An 18763-nucleotide genomic window follows, 5' to 3' on the forward strand; every position below is an offset into this window, starting at 1 on the left:
ACTGGATAAGACTGGGGACCCCAGCTCTAAAACATGAAAAGCTCCTAAAATTCTGGGATTGCTGTTGAGGTTGCAATGAAAACCAGCATACACAGGGGTCCCCAGGACCAAGTTTGAGAACCACTGCATTAAAATACTCGTAGACAATAGGGTCACGGAACAGAACGAATTGTACTTTGAACTCCCGCTCTATAGGAGGCAGACATCTTGCACACGCACTTTACGAGCCGGCTTCACCCATAGTTGTCTGACTGGGAGAGTAACGCCAATAGCATAGGTAGGTATTTAAAAGTACACAGGGGAAATTTTACTAGGCTATAATAATGTATAGGAGTCAATTACAGACAGGATATTTGAAGAGGGGTCATTGGGACGAGAAAATGTATAATTAAATAGTTTTTAAAAACTGAGTCAATGGAAGATGGGGGGTTTTACGAAGTATTTTTGGGGATATTAATTGAACAACCTGGCAGCACAGTTTCCCCAAAGACCGCCTCCCGCCCGCCTCTCTGACGCTTGTGTGTGTGTCTTCAAGTTTGTGTAAGTTCAACTGAGGCGAATGTTATACAAATAGGCTATCCAATCGGAATAAAAGCAAATATTTCACTATTTGAGGAGGCGAGTCAAAATCAGAAGATCGGAATCTGGCGCGGTATCAAGCGGTCTTGGTTGAAGATGTGTGCATTCAGAATTATAAACACAAGAAGTATTCGACCTGTTACACTCATTTTTTCGAAGGGAATTTTTCGCCCATCTGCGAATATGAGTTCTGGTGCGCATTTGCGACTTCTCCCTAGTAGCAAGTGCTTGTTCAACGAGCCGATTCGGATAAAAATTGAAGGACTTTCCCCGGGTCAGAGCGTAGAATTGAGGGCAAGACTCACAGACGACAAAAGCGTAACATTCAAATCTTCTGGTACGTATAGGGCAGATCCAAGAGGGGAGATAGATTTAGACAACCACCCTTCCCTTGGCGGTAGCTACAGTGGAGTTGAGCCCATGGGCCTCTTTTGGTCCCTGATTCCAGAGACTCCCCATATGAAACTGTGGAAGAGGGACGTGTTGAGCCCATGTCTTGTTGATATCGAAGTTCACGATGGCGTCAGAGAGGGCCATGTTCTCGCCAGAGAGACCAATGAGAGAATATTCATGGTAGAAGGGCTGCGGCGGATACCAGTGAAAGAAGGAAGAATTAGGGGCACCCTCTTTTTGCCGCCAGGTTAGTGTGACGTTTTCCCGTCTTTAAGGTAGTTGAACCGAGTGTGTTCCTGGGTATTACGTATATTTATTGCTATATATCTATCGTGGTAACTGCATAGGCTATGATTGTGTGTCTATAGAGCTCAACGGTGAGGTTCCGGAAGTGAAAATCCCATTCCCATTCTGAATAGAGGATTTGATTATTAGCCATAATGTCGTAACCATCCAAGGTAGACTTACCACGAGCTATCATATTGTGAAACGATGGTATATGCTCCTGTAGAAGCCACAAGTCCGTATGACATCAACCTTGTTTTAAGAAAAACATGTTTCATTCGCGATGTCATGGAGAACTACTACACTACCCACAATCCTAAAGTGTAACAGCGACGTCTCTGATTGGTGGAGCTCGCTGTTCCCACGGAGATGTTCGCATGGCAGCCATTGAACTATGAACTTCCTATGAAAAGCGCGAAATAGTCTTCATCGATTAGAAACCAGAGACTGTAAAAAATATGGACACAGCTACTGTGACGTCACCCATTGACTCTCCGTGGGTCTCTAAAACACGTTTTGAAGCTCAATGGCGGGCGCGGCCATTTTCTCGATTTGGAGCCAAAACCATAGAGTTAAGCGGTCTTGTGATTTTTACAATTTGATTGACAGTTCCGTGCGGAAAAGCCCCTCAACCTGAACGAGGCTAGCTGACTCTGCCGTTATGTTTTAAAATATATTATCAGATGTTTACGGAGTTTAATTTCCATCCGTGACTGTACTGTGTCATGTAATCACGTTATGTATGACATTAAAAATACAATTAGGCTATGTTCAGTTATCTTCAATTTATGTTTCTCAGCAAAACGAATATGCTTAGCTAGCATATCAGCTTGCCAGTGAGCTAGGTAGGCTGTCCGTGGTTAGCTCACGCGTTAGCAATATGAACCACAGGGGAAGAACATTGACTACACTGATGGTCAATCAATCGGAGATTTGTAGGCTACTGGTGATTTGACTAGGCTAATTTTCATATAACTGTCTGGTAGATCTGCTGTTAACCGAGCAAGTTATCGTCGTAGGTTTTCGCCAGTCAGATAATGAGCCTGCTACTACTAGCTACTCCATCGCCGTTTGTGGTGTTCACTTGCTGGGTGACGCTAGCTGACCGATCGTTCGCAAATCACTTTCTACCGAACAAAAATTAACACTCAGCGGTGATTAACAAATCTACCAAGTATTTTAATAACTGATATGCAGGCGTGTAAATATGACAACGCACTTTGTACGGCAAGTTTTCCACCTGGTGCATGAAGACAAAAATAATGTAGCCTACGTTGAATTTCTAATTATTATTAGGCTATTATTTTTTTTCTTGTAAATCATCAAAACCAATGGAGAAAAGCCAATATACGCAAGGAGCCCCCAGAACCGATTCTGAGAACCACTGTCTTAAATGCCTAGCTTGTCGGTCTCTTAAATGCTAAAAACATGTTCCTTTCTAAATGCCAAGATGGTTAATTTCGTTAAATTCTGTGTGTGTGATTTCATCGTGTGTTGTATATTCAGCAAATGAACCATGAAACTCTTAATTCGCTTCGTGAAACTGAAAAAGTGTTTATCCCAAAATCGGGATTATAGTAGCTTTGTCACATGCGTGAAGCATGGCCCAGGTAGACATTTACGGAATGTACACGACTGACAAGCCGCCAAACACGTTTGGCAGATTGAATGTTTGCCGGTTAAGGTTAGCTAGCTAGTCAAATGGCTTGGTAGCCGAAGTTGCGAACTGTTTTAGCACAGGCTACTACTGGACTACCAAATATAGCAAGCTGATTACGCTTTCTGCCAAGTAATTATTTGGTTAAGTAGGCTAAAGGAAATAGTAAAAATGACTCGGATACCGAAAAACTTAAGAGGAGGATTATTTTACGGTCGTCTAGAGCAGCTGTAAATAGCACACGCTATAATGAAATCACCACGAAATGGGATGCCTGCATTTTCAGACTTAGCGCAGGCGGACCGTAGCCGGAGCCGCAATGGCAAGGCCAAGAAGCGCCACCGCCCACCCCAGTGACCATAGACTGTAGCCCCTACTGTAGCTGAGTCCTCTGCAGTAATCCGGAAGTGACGCAAGCTGTACCTCATTGGTCCAGAACAAATATTGGCACTGTGCCCAAATGACGCAATAAATCATGAAATCGACCCATGGACAGTCATAAGACCAATAAAATACACCTATTATGACTATTTGTTCTTTTGAGAAAAAATTATTGACTTTGTATTTTGATCGCATTTGTACCGTAGACTTACATGGAAACCGGATATGAAAACACCTATATTGGAGCCATCCGTAGTGGCGCTAGTGAGCAACCAGGAACTACAACACCAGGAAATGAGCTTCAAAAACGAAGTCTGGTTTTGGCCGCTTGGTTGGAAGTCGTTGGAAAGGTATCATTCGCAATGGTTTGTGGGATGAATAGTTCCTTCACTCTTAATAATAATAATAATAATAATAATAATAATAATAATAATTATGTACACAGTCTTGTACCTTTGACTTTTTTTCCGTTTTCCAATTTTTTTTTTGCTCCGAATAAAATGTTTTATGGTCACGACTCATCTGCTAGTTGGTTGGCTTGGTTCCAGTCTTAAAACTCTTTATATAGGGGTTTTCTGAAACGTCAATGGAGTAAATGAATGGGAAATTCACTTCCGGAACCGGAACACTTCAAAAAGTGGGCGGTCACTGTTGAGCTCAATATTACACACAACCAACTGAATGAATGTAGCTACAATTATTCTGATTTGTGGCTATAAGGTTACATTAGCCTAGTATAGTCTTGTATTAATACAAAATGTTATTTTTTTGATGTCCTTTAAGGACTTGGCTAAAACACTGCAGAGTTTGTCCTTGTTCAAAATAGGGCTTTGGTGGTGACTGCGTGACAGCTACAGTCGATCCGGCTTTACTGCCACTGAACTCGACTGGTTGTCTGCCTAGGCCTATATTTAGCTACATTTAGACTTTAAAGTTCTGTAAAGTCTTCCAGAGACCACCACAATGCATTGAGATGTAGGCTGTAAAATGAAAAACTAATCCATTTTAATATTTATTGAAGGGTTACACGCCAGAATTTTGTAAGGTAGGCGGTTTCTGTTCAGAATCTTGTCTACAGGGGACACCTGGGTGACGCACATGGTTGTAGGCACTCTAAGGTTGCATGTACTTCGAAGGCAGTCAAACAAAGTTTGAAATGCAGTGCCATTCATAAACAAATTCTGCCAATAAATGCTTGGACCATTTCAAATTGTTTGCCTGTTTTCTTTCTCCTATTGACGACTTGATAAAACGCTTGGGCTGTCCGCCTAAGACATTTCAGTGCTACTAAAAATAAAAATAAAAACAGCCAATACAGAGTTATGTATATTTTCTGCAGAACTGCTGCCGAATCAATTTATACTTTGTAGACCCACTTGAATGATACAGATCCATTGTGTCCAGTGAGCCAGGTAATTTATTTTGGCACCGGGCCAGTGGAAATGTAGACTAAGCTTTTGATAAATTGCACCGAACAAGGAAAACTAAAAACAAAATGTTATTAACAGTTACCTAAATTTTCACTTAACATTTTTGCACAGTGATGTTGATTTTATTTCTGTTTTTATTTTTGTTCCTGCAAAAATGCCTTTCTTTTCTGGTTTTCATTTTTGTTCTCAAGCCCTGCTCAATACCATCTGATATAGCCCGCTCTCCTCACTTATTTGAACTGCAAAATTGTGCACATTTTACCAACGTTCTTTGTGGATGCATGCGAACCTCTTCCTTCTCTACGGTCACACATACACAGTACAGTACAAGATCTGCAATACACAGATTTTAAACAGTCTTGAAACAGTTTTTGTTACTGCTGGTTATGCTGAAAGCTAATGTTGGAGTTAGCATGGCTTTTTTCGTTAAGCGTACTTGGTTATGAAAACTGATTTTTTTCTGAATTGAATTTATCATTTAGTCTGATACGATGTGAAGAAGGTGTGTGTTACTTGCCAATTAATAAGTCAGATCATTGGCATGCTTGTTAATGGAGGAAAATTAATGAAAACAGGTTCAGACTAATGATCATTTTAAAGGATAGTTTTTTGGCCCCATGGATTTCCAGCTCACCAACCACTGCTGGTACAAATGGAACCCAATAATAAGTATTATACGTAAGTAGGCCTGCATTTATTAGCTACTAATTCTATATAAAAAAACAGGCTGGGGAAAAAAATGTGATTTAATGTTGTTGTTGCCCACAATGAAAATTCACCTCAGAGCTGATGTAGTGATAGAACATCATTTGCATACTGTATTTATGGCCTACTATGCTAAAACCCTTGGAACTGTTACGTATAGCACCATTTTTTCTTAAAGAGAATATATTGGAGACATTTATTGTGCATTTCTTTTTATACCTTCTGTTCTTTCTCCAGTTGTAGAATGTGGTGATTATGTGATAATGACATCTCTTGGAATTGCTCCTGAAAATAGTCAGTTTAGGAGTTTTAGTGGTGTGCATCTTTTTTCTTCCCTCTGTTCTAGGTCCAGGTCCGTTTCCAGGCATTGTGCAAATGCATACTTTAGGCGGTGGCCTATCAGAGGTCAACGGATGCCTGCTAGCAAACCACGGCTTTGTGGTTTTGAGTCTGGCTTTCTATGGCTACCAAGATTTGCCCAAAAACATCAAGAAGTTTGATTTGGAATACTTTGAAGAGGCCATAATGTTCCTGAGGACTCTGCCTGAGGTGAGTAGTTTATAGCTGAAATACCGGTCAGTTTTGTGAAATGGCAAGAGTGGGAGAAACCCCATGGGTAGGATCAATATTGTTTATGTCTGCTGTTTGGGAGCATTATGGGTTTAGTGTTACTGACAGTAGTGACGGGGGGAAAGGTGGTGAATAAACAAATTGCCTGTGTGCTTCGCAAGTGCACCGTACACAATGGAGGACACGTCGAACATGCTGCCCCACATATGTCATCACCCTGGTGTGTCTGTTACAAGCACAAAAAGCACAGATTTAACAGTGGTCAGAGAACTTAAATTGCAACCATGTTCTATTAATATTGATACAGTAAAATGCTGCATTTAGATTTCAAGTAGTAAAGAAATATTGTTCTTTAAAGATGGCCAGTTCTTAAATATGAGTTTCAGATAGATGAATGTACTCGTCTTGTTTACACAGTGTAATGCATGTTGAGTCCATGCTGTATTTTTGTTCATGGCCATAGCCTATAATGTGGGTATTATTTTCAATTTGAAAATAGGAAAGTGGCACTTTTTCTTTTTAAAAGAAAGATCTGTTCTTTCTCAAGCTTTTGATAAAGGTACTTTTCTTTGCTTTACCAAAAGCATACAGAACCAAACTGAAACAGTGACAGGAAAACCGTGAACCCAGCTGAACCACAAGTTTTGTGAACCGTTGCACCCGTAGTTGTAATGCTGTTTACTTTTCACTCTGTAGGTCAAAGCGCCTGGTGTTGGCATACTGTCCATCTCTAAGAGTGGAGATTTGGCACTGTCCATGGCGTCTTTCCTGTCTGGAGTCTCGGCCACTGTCTGTGTCAATGGCTGTAGTGCTAACGTCATGGTCCCCCTGCACTACAGAGACATGGTCATTCCGTCCCTCCGCACAGATTTGAATAAAGTGAGAACCACAGAGTCTGGGGTGCTGGACGTGAGCGACGTCATGCTGGACCCCATGGCACCAGAGAACCAGGCGTGCCTCATCCCCATAGAGCGAGCCAATTGCAAGTTCCTGTTTGCTGTATCAGGGGATGATGGAAACTGGAAAAGCTGCTATTATGCAGAGCAGATGACGAAGCGGCTGAAAGATCATGGGAAAGATAACCCTGAGGTGGTGGTTTACCCGAAGGCCGGGCACTTCCTGGAGGTCCCCTACATGCCGCATTGTGCCACTAGCAGGCACGCTGCCGCAGGCAATGCCGTGGTGGCATTTGGGGGTGACCCCAAAGCTCATGCTCAGGCGCAGGTGGACCTCTGGAATAGAATCCCAGCGTTTTTCAGGAAACACCTTGACAACATGTACCGTGAAGCAAAGCTCTAACTTCCACTTCCACATACTTATGCCTGCTAACACACATGCACACCCTCGCACACACACGCACCTCTAAAAAGCAAATCAAAAGGAGTACCAATCTCCTCTTACATTTTTGTCATTATATTCTGCAGCGCATTTGAAGAAAAGAAACAAATGTATGAACTAAAAAAGAATATCATTTTGTTGAGATGAATGTTTTTGCAAATTAAAAATCTCTTTCAAAACAAATGTGTGCTTTGCTTATCAGTGATTTTCCCAAAAAGGATTGTCTCCCAGGACAAGTACAATAGACAATTATGTGATGATAAGGCATTGTAAACTATTTGCATGTTTTTGACATATTCAAGGACTGTTAGTGTCTTATTTGGTGCAAAGGGAACTGATTAGCAACAGGAAATGGTAAAACTGTTTCAAATCCTGTTCTAAAGCTTTTATTTTCCTATCATCCTTTGAAAATGTGCTTGCAGATTGTGCAAGGTATGTCTCCTGCTTGTACTAGTCTGTGTTAATCAGGATCAGTAGTGAGGTATTGCCTAACTATTCACTAAGTGAATGGCAGGCATGTGTTTCATTGACCATAGATGACCGTAAACCTCAGCTGTACTAGTGTCTAGACAAGAGATACCTCATTACAAGAAAAAGTGTTCTGTTTCTATTTATTTATGTACACTATATGGTCAAAAGTATGTGGACACCCGGACATCACACCCATATGTGCTTGTTGAACATCTCATTCTAAAACCATGGGCATTAATATGGAGTTGGTCCCCCCTTTGCTGCTAAAACAGCCTTCAATCTTCTGGGTAGGCTTTCCAGAAATAAGAACATAGCTTTTTGGAAAATAGCTGTGGGAATTTGCTTTGCAATAATAAAAGCATCTCTTGTACACCTTTCTAATAAAGACATTGGACTCCATAAGCAAGTGCTCCCAATACACAATATGCTCAGTAATGGCATTTGAGGTGGTGCATTCTCAGAGCAGAATGTAGTATCTCCCCATTACCACCAGGACACTTATAAATTGTAATGATATGCTGTACTATCTTATCTGAAAAGGGCTGATATGGGTGCTGGTTTTTGGTTTAGCCCAGCACAAAGACACCTGATTCTACTTAGCAGGACTGTATTGAAGACAAATCTTAGTTAATTAGTTGGCATCATTATCAGGCATCATACTACTAAAAACAAGAACCTGCACCAACCCTGGCCTTACAAATTAGATTGGACATCACTGTCATAATCCCTTGGAAAGTGTCACGGTACAGGTAGGGGGGACCCAAACGCAGAGGGAAAAAAACACAAACTCAAAAGGGAAAATTAACAAAGACTTCACTAACACGACAGGCAAACAAGTAGGGAACAGAAAAGGCCACAATGGGCAAAAACACAAACTCAAAAAATAATCTAATGAAACAGAAAACAACAGGAACTCAAAAACACAGGCAGGGCAGAACACAGGAAGGCAGAGCACAAGGGAAGGTCAAACAAAACACAAGTCAGGAACAAAATACAGGCAGGTACATACGGTTTGCAACAAACAGAATTCGGGAACAAACACAAGGAACCAGCACCTGAGTCAAGGGGACAAAGAACTTAAATAGACAAGGGGTAACAAGACACAGGTGAACTCAAAAAACAATCAAACCAGAAGGAGGGGATAACAAGACACAGGTGGGAACATTGATGGGATAACGAGACAATTGAAAACAATCATACAATTAACGGGGGGAGCAGGACACAAAACAGAAGTGCCGCCATCTGGCGGCCCAACAAGGGAAACACAGACAGGAAAACAGGACCATGACAGGAAAGGTTATGTACAGCAGCATTTTGTCTGAATGAGAAAATAAGATATTTGTACAGTGTATTTCTTTGTATACCTTCTCTGATTTTTGCAGTTGCAGAATGTGTACACTTCATAGCAAGAAGCTGCTGAAATGCCAGGGGAACATGTATGCCTTGGTAATGAATGGAAAAAGCATCAGTTTTCTAAGAGGAATTTCTCCTTTGAGTGTGATGTTTGTTTTGTGTTATTGGCAGTGTGTTAGAATGAGAGCACCCTGAGCTTTTAAAATAGATGTTTTAATTTCCTTCACTTGACATTTTAGGTAATTCAAAAAAGGAATTGTCAACGTAGGCAACTGTAAATGTAATTGTTAAAAATACAATTATAGCATGATTAAATATTGGGAATGTAAGTTAGGAGATGAATATAAATTATACTTTCCATGCCGAGTGTGGATGAAATGTCTTGCTGTATAATTCTGTATAGATTCAGAATTTAGGCTTGTCTTAATTACCCTTAACATCCTTAGTCAAACCAGAAGAGTTCAATTCAATCAAAGGTCTCTCTCTCTCTCTCTCTCTCTCACACACACGAAGCACACACAGCGCACGCGCGCGCACACATGCATTGTGTTTTGACGTCAAAATATAATTCGTGTAATCCTTTTGGAGTTGTATTTTTCCTTCGTATGTAATTTTTCAAGAAGCATACAAAGTCGCCAAATCACTCTGGAGTCGACAGAGGAGGGGCTACACACAATGCAGTTCTGAGACTTGATCCGTCGGACATCTCGGTTATACCTCCACACTGTGGCAGGCTCGAGCAATATACGCATAAAAAACCCAGGTTGTTGCCGGCGCAAAGGGGAATTTTACACTAAACTGCCGCGTTAGTAGCGAATTGGGACGGGAAACACGGACATCAGGGTTCTGCATGTAGAGAGAGAAAGGGTTTCCGCAGCAGAGTCGCATTGATAATACCAACTCGTTACAGTGTATTAATTAGGGTTTATTAGTTACTCCAGGAGAAGGTATGTACCCGATTATCTCCATCTGTTACTTCAGCGATGCTTAGGTGGAATGGTAACATCATCATAATATAGTAGCCCGTTTTGTATCCGCGAACCATTTACATGCAAATCGAATTCAAGACGTAGCTTTTAGAGTAGCTTTTATTGTTTGTTCACTGCAATAATGGGTTTTACAGATAACGCAATGCCTGTTTACCATGCTATGATGTTACATATGTCACATGTAAAGCAAACAAATGCCTGCTTGCGAATAATGTCAGCTTGTATTTTTTAAAGACAAAATAATGTGTATGGGCTTGTGACAATGATTTCATACACCACAGAGCCTTGACTTGGAAATCGTGCAAGATGGAAACTCCTTGTCGAAAAGATCTTACAGCGCCAGAAGGGGTTTTTCTATCTTCGCTGGCGAAGTACATTCTCAAGAGAGGGACGGGACTCCCAAGTTTAAGATGATGGACTCTTACGAAGGAAGTGGGGGAGCAGCGGAAACATTGAAATCTCGTATAGACTGTCTTGCTGCCTTAATGGGCTTCTGCGTGTTTTACATTTTAATCTCGGGCTGCATGTTCTTTTAATTTGTCAAGTGCTACATATAAACTGGTTGTAAACAGACAGCGAATGACAGCCAGAACACACAGTGTTGAAAAGAAAGAAAGAAAGAAAAAAGACTTTAGCCACCATTGGACATTATAAAGCTCTTCTTCAAAGAGCAAATAATTCAAAGAGTAAATAATTCTGGCTTCAAAAAATTAGTAGTCCAAGTGGATGCATATTACTTGTAAGGGAACCTTTAAATCCCTAAATCATTGGCCTTGGTGTGTTTTAAGGAGCCTAATACCTGTGTGAGTTGAACAACAAAATGGAAGATGATAGCTATGGGAGTAGGAGCTCCAACATCGGAAGTTCCAATGTTAATTTCACACCAGCCAACCTCATCCTTAATTTCCACAATACGTCAATGGCTCAGTGGGACATGACAGAGCAGGAAATGGTGCATTTGCAGACTCGCCTCAGTCAGGAGCAAACATACAGGAACTTCACCACCACAGTGCAGGTCTTGATCTTCATTGGCTCGCTCTTAGGTAAGTGTGTAGGTTACCTTTTTTGCTGGTGAGCTGTTAGGTATATGTACTTTCAGGTGATCATGTTATGCAAACATTAACTACTCATGGATACCTTAATTGGAAATTGTTAGTACCCTGTTACCCAGGGGTTCCCAAGCTCGGCCCTGGGCCTTGGGCCCTGTGTATGCTGGTGTTCAGCTAGGCATACCTTAAAGAATAAAATTCCCATGCTCATATTGTACTTGTTGTGTTATATTGCAAACAATTGCATAAAAAGCAGTGAAACTTCAAATTGAAGACTAAGGTGAATCATTAGGCTCCTAATTGGAGAAAGTGTGGATACCTGGTCACTAAAACTAACCATCTGGAAGCTAACTAAGAATTCGAAGACAACGCAAATGATAGTGAGTCAAACCTGCATTGTGTTAATAAGTTTAAGGAAAAATTATGAAAGAATTTAAACACATGTTCAACAACCTAATTAGGACCCCTTGATGTACCACTGTCTTTTAGTTGATCTAAAAAAGTTACCTCTTGGTGTAATTGTTTGCATTGTAGCACAATATCAACATGGCAGTTTTATTCTTTGTGAAATGCAAAGCTATTTCAGACATAATATGGCAAAAGCACAACTAAGAAAAATAGGATGATTAGAAAATTAACAGCTGGTTAAAATTAAGGGATTGTAATTGACGATGGAACGAGAAACCAGTGTACACAGGGAGGCCCAGGACCAAGTTTGGGAACCACTGTTTTAACCTGTTAAACTAATTTGTATTAGGTATTAATTAGTATTAATTGAACAAGAGTGTCATATTAGCATGGGGATTCTGTTATATTGACACAGTTCACTTAATGAATGTTTCATATTATACTGGCTTTAATGGTGGGATGTTTCCTATTATTGGGTCATCTTGACCACGATTGTTGGAACTGCACTTATTGCCTAACAATAGAAACCAATCATTGTATTTCGCAGAAGAGAACAAAATCTTTTGACTGCTTCAAATGGCTCAGCGATTGACAGCTAAATGTATCTCGTCCCTTTATGGGATTCAAGACTCATTCTCCCATCACTCTTACAGAGCATGGCAGGCATTTTCATGAAAAGAGTTGCCAGAACCCCACAATTAACACATGCACAGTGCATCCACATCCCAGTAAGCAAAAGCACACATCTTGACATATAGAGGGGTGGAAATCTAGGTTGAGAGATGTTTTGACATAAATGGACTTGGTTAGCTCCAATATAGCTCTGGTTTTACTCGGATATAGCCTGGCTGTGTCCTAGTCAGCTTGAAAACTTTCACTTTTCAACCAAATGTATATGGGTTTTCACCTGAAAGCCTAGATGGTATATACAATATAGCTCAGATTTTACCTCGATATATCCTGGCTATGTCCATGGTCAGCTAGAAAACGTTCACTTTTCAAAACCTAGTCTATTTATGTCAAAACATCTCTCAGCCGAGATTTCCACCTCTCTAGACATCTGGATTCAGGCTTTTGCTCACAGGGAACATGCAAAAATACTTAGTCAATAGGGTCTTTCTCATTGGTTTCCAAGTTTATTTGAAAAAAATCTGACCTTCTAAAGTCATTGAAAATGAGGACTCCCATCTGCAAAACCAGGCTAAATTGCAAAGCAATGCTTTAGTGAAATATACATCCTCCAATTATTATTGTTGAGATATTGTGAGTATGGCAACAATGACAGCAGTGTGCAGTCACAGCTTATGGTTGGATTTGTCATTCAGCTGTTAAGTGCATAGCACATCACATTGCACTGTGAAAAAAACAGGCCTGAATGAAACCTATACTGGAGAACACCAGGACTGTTTAAAGAGGGGAGAACTGGCAGGAAAACATAGACCCAGACATGTCCCCAGACCATGGTTTTGGAACTCCTGCTATAAAAAAAATGAAATTATGCTGATTTTATCCTTCGAAAGCAACGAGAGAGCGCACACCTGGTGAGCTCAAGAGGTGCTGGCTGATGGCATTCAGATGATTAAAAATAGAAAAAGAAAGCCGTACACTCTTTATTCTCCAAAATATAATTTATTTGCCAAATATTTACCAACGTTTCAGCACAGACCTTTGGAGCACAAGGAGTGTGCAGCTTTCTTCTTCACAACTGCACTTGGAAAGAGAGCAGTATTATTGTTGACTTACTGATGAATGACAATAGTTTGAATGCATTATGCGGCAACCGATTAGCATGACTCATTTTGTTAAACTTTCTGTATTTGAAATTATAATATAAAAACCCGAAAACCTTATCAGATTACCCAACCTACTTCCACAACAGCCACAGAATAGGTTTCCTGTAACGCAGCTGGAGCGTTATGAAAACGCTGTGTATCTCAGCTTGTGATCCCTCATTTCAGTCATACTGTGTCATTCTGTCATTTACCAGCATAGCTGGGTATTTGTCTGTGGAAAGATCGATACTCTGCATATCCCAGGTAACCAAGGCACAAAAGCTGGGCTGCAGTGCACTGATAATGCTCAAAGTGCAAAAGGAGACATTTTGAAGGCAATTTTAAACCATAATATTGAGCTGGAGGTGAGCCTCGACACAACTCTGTAATACACGGTTGTTCTGATGATGTTTATCAGCTAAATGAACAGTCTGAGACAGAAAATGCACACTTTATGGAGTGCTCTGTTATCTGAACACTAAAATGTATGGAACATGGAGGAGCACTGCTGTGGGCGATCAATGGCAATGCAAGAACCTCCGGTACCAAGCTCCTTTATGGCCACAGGACTCCCATTGTGATTACAGTTCTGAAATAACATCATACCGTAGGTTCTGTACACTCTTTTGGAAAAGTCAGTCTCATTCAGGGCTATTTTTAATAGGTGCAGCTTTTTGAAAAACCACATAATTTGAATTCAGCAGATAAAAGGCTTTCTGTCAACAAGGAATTAACGCAGTATCTTTCAGAATATGATCTGTTTTCTTTGATACTTTTAAAAACAATGAATGTAATGAAACAAGTCAGCATATACATGCATGCTCACGTGTGTGCGCTCACGTACTTTGCCTTCTGATGTTGCCTTCTGTTTTGCGTGGAATTTGATGCCAGTTCAGATGACAGCACCATTGCCTTCCCTCCAGGTAACAGCGTGGTGTTGTGGTTCACCTGTCGCACGACTATACTAAAGCCTGTCACCAACTGCTTGGTGAGGAACCTGGCGTGCTCTAGCGTGTGCGCGTGCCTGGTGTGCCTGCCCTCAGACATGGTGCTGAGCGCCAGCTCACCATGCTGCTGGAGGCTCCTCCCCCCTCTCCTCTGCAAGATGGTCAAGTTCCTCCACAAGCTCTTCTGCTCCGTCACCATCCTCACCTTTGCTGCCATCGCAATGGATAGGTAAGGGTTACCTTTGCCGCCAACCTCGTGGATAGGGTGGCCAGCTACCAGACACACACATATTCACACATACACACACACCAAACCTCCACCATGTCCAGCATCAGATGGCTGCCACACTCTCACACTGTCATTCAGTCTGTCTGAAGAAGCAGTGGGTTTAACTTAACTCAACCTTATGTACTACAATGTCTGATAGACTTGCAGTGATGGTTCACATCTCCATTTGCTTGAGTACAGTAAAGCAGACTTAGCTCGAGGGTCTGCCATTTACACATGCTCAACACTCAGAGCCATAGAATTCCCTGTTGCTGGATGGCCAGCACATAAGACTGTATATTAGCTGAGCTAGTCTCCATTCAGAAGGGAGTCTGGCTAAGAATAAAATGAATGTGGACACACAGCACTGCTTTCTAAAGGGCTGGCTTGATCATGAAAGATAGAATGCATACAGGAGAAAAGCTTTCCTATACCCAAGGAGTCGTGAGTGGGTGATGATGAGACTACTCTGGGGTGTCAGTCTGTCCGTTGGATGTGCCAGGCTTAGCTGTGTGATGTCAATGGTTCACTGTTTGAATTGTACAAAGAGCTCTCTACAGTGGTAAGGTTGAAATTTTAACTTGCCCTGTGGTCTAGTAAATCACACTTATATTTTGAGAGAATGTCAGCATGAACACCAACTGTGGAATATGTAGGCTGCTTCCCTTTCAAAGGCAATTTGTTAAGCTCTGGCTCTATAGCTTGACATGCCCTGCCCCCTCCTCTTATTCAATCAGGAGCAGCAATACTCTGACTCAGATTGAACAGCAGTTGTGTTTACTAAGTCAGGCAGCCCTGGCCTGAATATTTGAACAAAACCTTCAGTGCACCCTGGATTCCACACCATCCATTAATGCGTCTGCTCACCCTCAACAGTCTCATGGCCTACTGTCAGAGGAACTGTAATGGGTTTTCTTTCTGTCGGAGTTGTTAGTAACGGGTCTCTCAAGTGCTGTTACGTGACAGAATAAATCCTGAGTATAGAAAAAAGCTGTTATCATTTGCAAAAATGAAAAACATCTTAAAGCCTAAATGGGCAGGCCTTATAGGCGATTATCGCCACTTTCCAGTCTTTGGGCCCATATTTGGGCATTATAATCTAGGATGAGAATTTTCTTGTCCATATCCTATTCATGATATGCTCAGAGGCAAAACTGATTTTAAATTAGAACCCCTAATCTGAAGCACCTTATATTTGTGGTTCTGGTCTTACATTAACTGTATTTATTTGCAGAAAATATTGGCAATATTGGACAATTGGACATATTCTTTGCATTCTGATTATATGCAGGCAGATGTATAATTCTGTTCATATTTCTTGTGTGCGGGTAACTAACATTTAAAGGACATGTAAATTAATGCTAAAGATCTCTGCACACTCTACCCATGTCTTAAATCCAGAATATTAACATCTCTCATAAAAATACTTGGACTTGAATACGCATTGAAAATCATTTGTTCTACATGAAGGTAATATTGCAGGTACATACTGTACTGTATTGGCTGAGGATATGAGGGACTATGGCGTGTATAATGAATGGTGTGTTTAATTCATTCATTGTTAATGTGATTTTCAATTTATTTAATAAAATTCTTTGACCTGTTTTTCTTTTTTTTATAATTAGTTTTACATTATTTTTACATATGGAATGCAATTGGGATTTTCACAGATTCATAAACCGTCTGATTAGAGAATGTTAAGGCACATGTAAACATCATCAGTGAGAAATTAATTCTGTGTCAGTAATGTGCTTGACTGAGGCGGCGCGAACACTCCTGAGGGCTAGATCCACAATGGATGACAAATTTATTAGTGGATGAGAGAGATGGAACTGCACTTTCATAAATTGCTACCATAGGGAAGGAGGTGCCAGTCCCAGAACTCAGCAAGCCAAGGGCTATTTATTTTTTGTCTTTGTGCCATACCACTGCATATCGATCCTTAAGGCAACACTAGCAATGGGTGTTCAACCTCTGAACATGTTTTTTTGACCTTGCAGAGAACAGCTTTCTTAATTTCCTGTTATTGACGCCTGTATCCTAGAAGTTAAGAGTAATCAATATTGACAGGAATGGCAAGGTGATTCAATGTCACCATGGTTATTTACTGTCATCACAAACAGTGCATTTTTTTCCCCCTCACCACCAGGTACTACTCCGTTCTGTACCCACTAGAGAGAAAGATATCAGATGCCAAGTTCCGAGGCCTGGTCATCTACATGTGGGTGCACGGTGCGGTTGTCAGTTTGCCCGTGTTTGCCGTGAGCAACGTAGTGGATGTCTACGCCGTGTCCGCGTGCCCGGACAGCCAGAGCTCCTCCTTGGGGCATCTGGTGTACACCGTCACCTACAACGTGACCACCGTGGTTCTGCCGCTGGCCGTGGTCTTCTTCTTCCTCACGCTGATCCGGCACGCGCTGAGCGCCAGCCAGAAGAAGAAGGCGGTGGTGGCGGCCCTGCGGACGCCGCGGAGCGGGACGTCCATCCCGTACGTGTCGCAGCGGGAGGCGGAGCTTCACGCCACGCTGCTCTGCTCGGTCCTGGCCTTCATGGCCTGCGGCGCTCCGTACGCGGCGCTGGTGGTGTACCGCTGCTCGCCGGGCGCCCCCCGCGATGTGCCCGTCTCCCTGCTGCTCACCGCCATCTGGCTGCCCAAGGTCTCGCTGCTTTCCAGCCCGGCGCTTTTCCTCGCCCTCAACCGCCCGGTGCGCCGGTGCCTGCTGGGCGCCCTGGCGCGGCTGCACCGCCGCTACAGCCGACGCAACGCGGTGGGGGCGGAGGGCGGGGCTGGGGCCGGGGCCGGGGCCGGGGGGGCGGAGCCGGGGGCCCGCTCTGGCAGTCAGCTCCTGGAGATGTTCCACGTCGGGCAGCAGCAGATCTTCAGGCCGAGCGAGGAGGACGAGGAGGCCGCCGCCACGCTGGCCAGGCCCGGGGGGCGGGGGGAGGAGCCGCAGCAGGCGGTGGAGGTGGCCCTCGTACCCGTGGCCTCCCCGCTCTATGGCTGCACCACCTCCGCCGCCCAGGTGGCCCCGGTTTCGGGCCCGGAGGCAGAGGGGGACAGGTACGGCGGGCAGGTGGGCTACGGGCCATTCGAGCTGCCCCCACAGTGGCTCTCAGAGACCAGGAGCAGCAAGAAGAGGCTGCTCCCCCCGCTGGGCACCACACCCGAGGAGCTGATCCAGACCAAGCAGCCTCGGGCCAGGCCAGAGCACAGGATCAGCAGGAACAACAAGGTCAGCACCTTTCCCCCTACAGAGTCTTGAGACCCACCTGCTGATCATGCGTACCAGCAGCATCCACACCCAGTGACCACACTTGATGGACACGCCCACTTACAATGGCAACTGTCCATACCAACAAGAGAGGCCCATGCCGACAGTAGCGGACCATGCCCACACCCACTGGTGCCAACCATGCCCGTGCCTGTTGAACTCATCTACACCATTTTACTGTCCACACTGAGGAGAATGCTTCTTCTTTAAAGATTTCCCATCAAAACATAACAGCCCTATTTGTGTTACAGGAATTGAATCACACCTTAATGATTAACCAACTTATTTAAGGTTGTGAAAACACAGGGATTTGCAAGAGTTGGTAAACATGGAGAATAGGAAAAAGTAACTCTGTATTATTGTGTATTATTAAATGAAATGAAATAACAGGATATTTGATTCAAAATAAATTATAAGTTGACTGCTCTACCATTCAATAAACCTATACAAAATACAGGCCTTTTTTCAATCAAAACAGTCCAGCTGTTTATTTATCCTTGCTTGAGCATAGGACTTTCCACCAAATTCCAGCGCTTTAATTTTTACCCATGAACCAACCAGCTTGGCCTGATTTTCCAGTGATTACCTCAATGACTTTAGTTTGGTTTTTCCGATATCAAGTTCATACTCCCTTTGCTAGGTTACAACTTTACCTATCAAAGCAGCATTATAAACCCCTGCTCTTAGCCTAGCTGAGGAGGTTCTTGACACTGAAGATGCACTTGATTTTGTGTTCGGTTCATGTGACCTCTGTGAAGCAACAGCGACATTGTCAGTCGGCCAAATTGTTTCCTGTGGCTTTAAATCTGTTTTCAATTTTGAAGCAGTCTCTGATACCACGGGGATGGGAACATTTGAGTCAGCATTGCTTGGCAACTCAAAATCACCTGTAGTTT

The 18763-nt window shown here is 42.5% G+C and overlaps 2 protein-coding genes across 10 annotated transcripts; both read left to right on the forward strand.

Moving 5' to 3' along the window:
• On the forward strand, window positions 1-7521 carry acot20 (acyl-CoA thioesterase 20). 5 transcript variants are annotated; one of them, XM_064339649.1, is made up of 4 exons: window positions 1112-1219; window positions 4317-4340; window positions 5777-5979; window positions 6697-7521. In XM_064339649.1, the coding sequence occupies exons 3-4, from the start codon at window positions 5806-5808 to the stop codon at window positions 7297-7299; spliced, it is 777 nt and encodes a 258-aa protein (XP_064195719.1). In that variant the 5' UTR covers window positions 1112-1219; window positions 4317-4340; window positions 5777-5805; the 3' UTR covers window positions 7300-7521. The 5 variants fall into 5 exon arrangements, with proteins under 5 accessions (XP_064195720.1, XP_064195717.1, XP_064195716.1 ...); XM_064339650.1 differs by lacking the exons at window positions 1112-1219; window positions 4317-4340 and adding an exon at window positions 1-277; XM_064339647.1 differs by lacking the exons at window positions 1112-1219; window positions 4317-4340 and adding an exon at window positions 471-916.
• A 1536-nt stretch (window positions 7522-9057) lies between these two features.
• LOC135257176 (G-protein coupled receptor 176-like) lies at window positions 9058-18342 on the forward strand. Of its 5 annotated transcripts, none has more exons than XM_064339653.1 (4): window positions 9058-9105; window positions 10433-11194; window positions 14304-14556; window positions 16745-18342. In XM_064339653.1, the coding sequence occupies exons 2-4, from the start codon at window positions 10972-10974 to the stop codon at window positions 17856-17858; spliced, it is 1590 nt and encodes a 529-aa protein (XP_064195723.1). In that variant the 5' UTR covers window positions 9058-9105; window positions 10433-10971; the 3' UTR covers window positions 17859-18342. The 5 variants fall into 5 exon arrangements, with proteins under 5 accessions (XP_064195723.1, XP_064195725.1, XP_064195722.1 ...); XM_064339655.1 differs by lacking the exon at window positions 9058-9105 and adding an exon at window positions 9119-9255; XM_064339652.1 differs by lacking the exon at window positions 9058-9105 and adding an exon at window positions 9680-10109.
• The last annotated feature ends 421 nt before the right edge of the window (window positions 18343-18763 follow it).

This window comes from Anguilla rostrata, chromosome 6 (assembly GCF_018555375.3).
Source record: "Anguilla rostrata isolate EN2019 chromosome 6, ASM1855537v3, whole genome shotgun sequence".
Taxonomy (NCBI): Eukaryota; Metazoa; Chordata; class Actinopteri; order Anguilliformes; family Anguillidae; genus Anguilla; species Anguilla rostrata.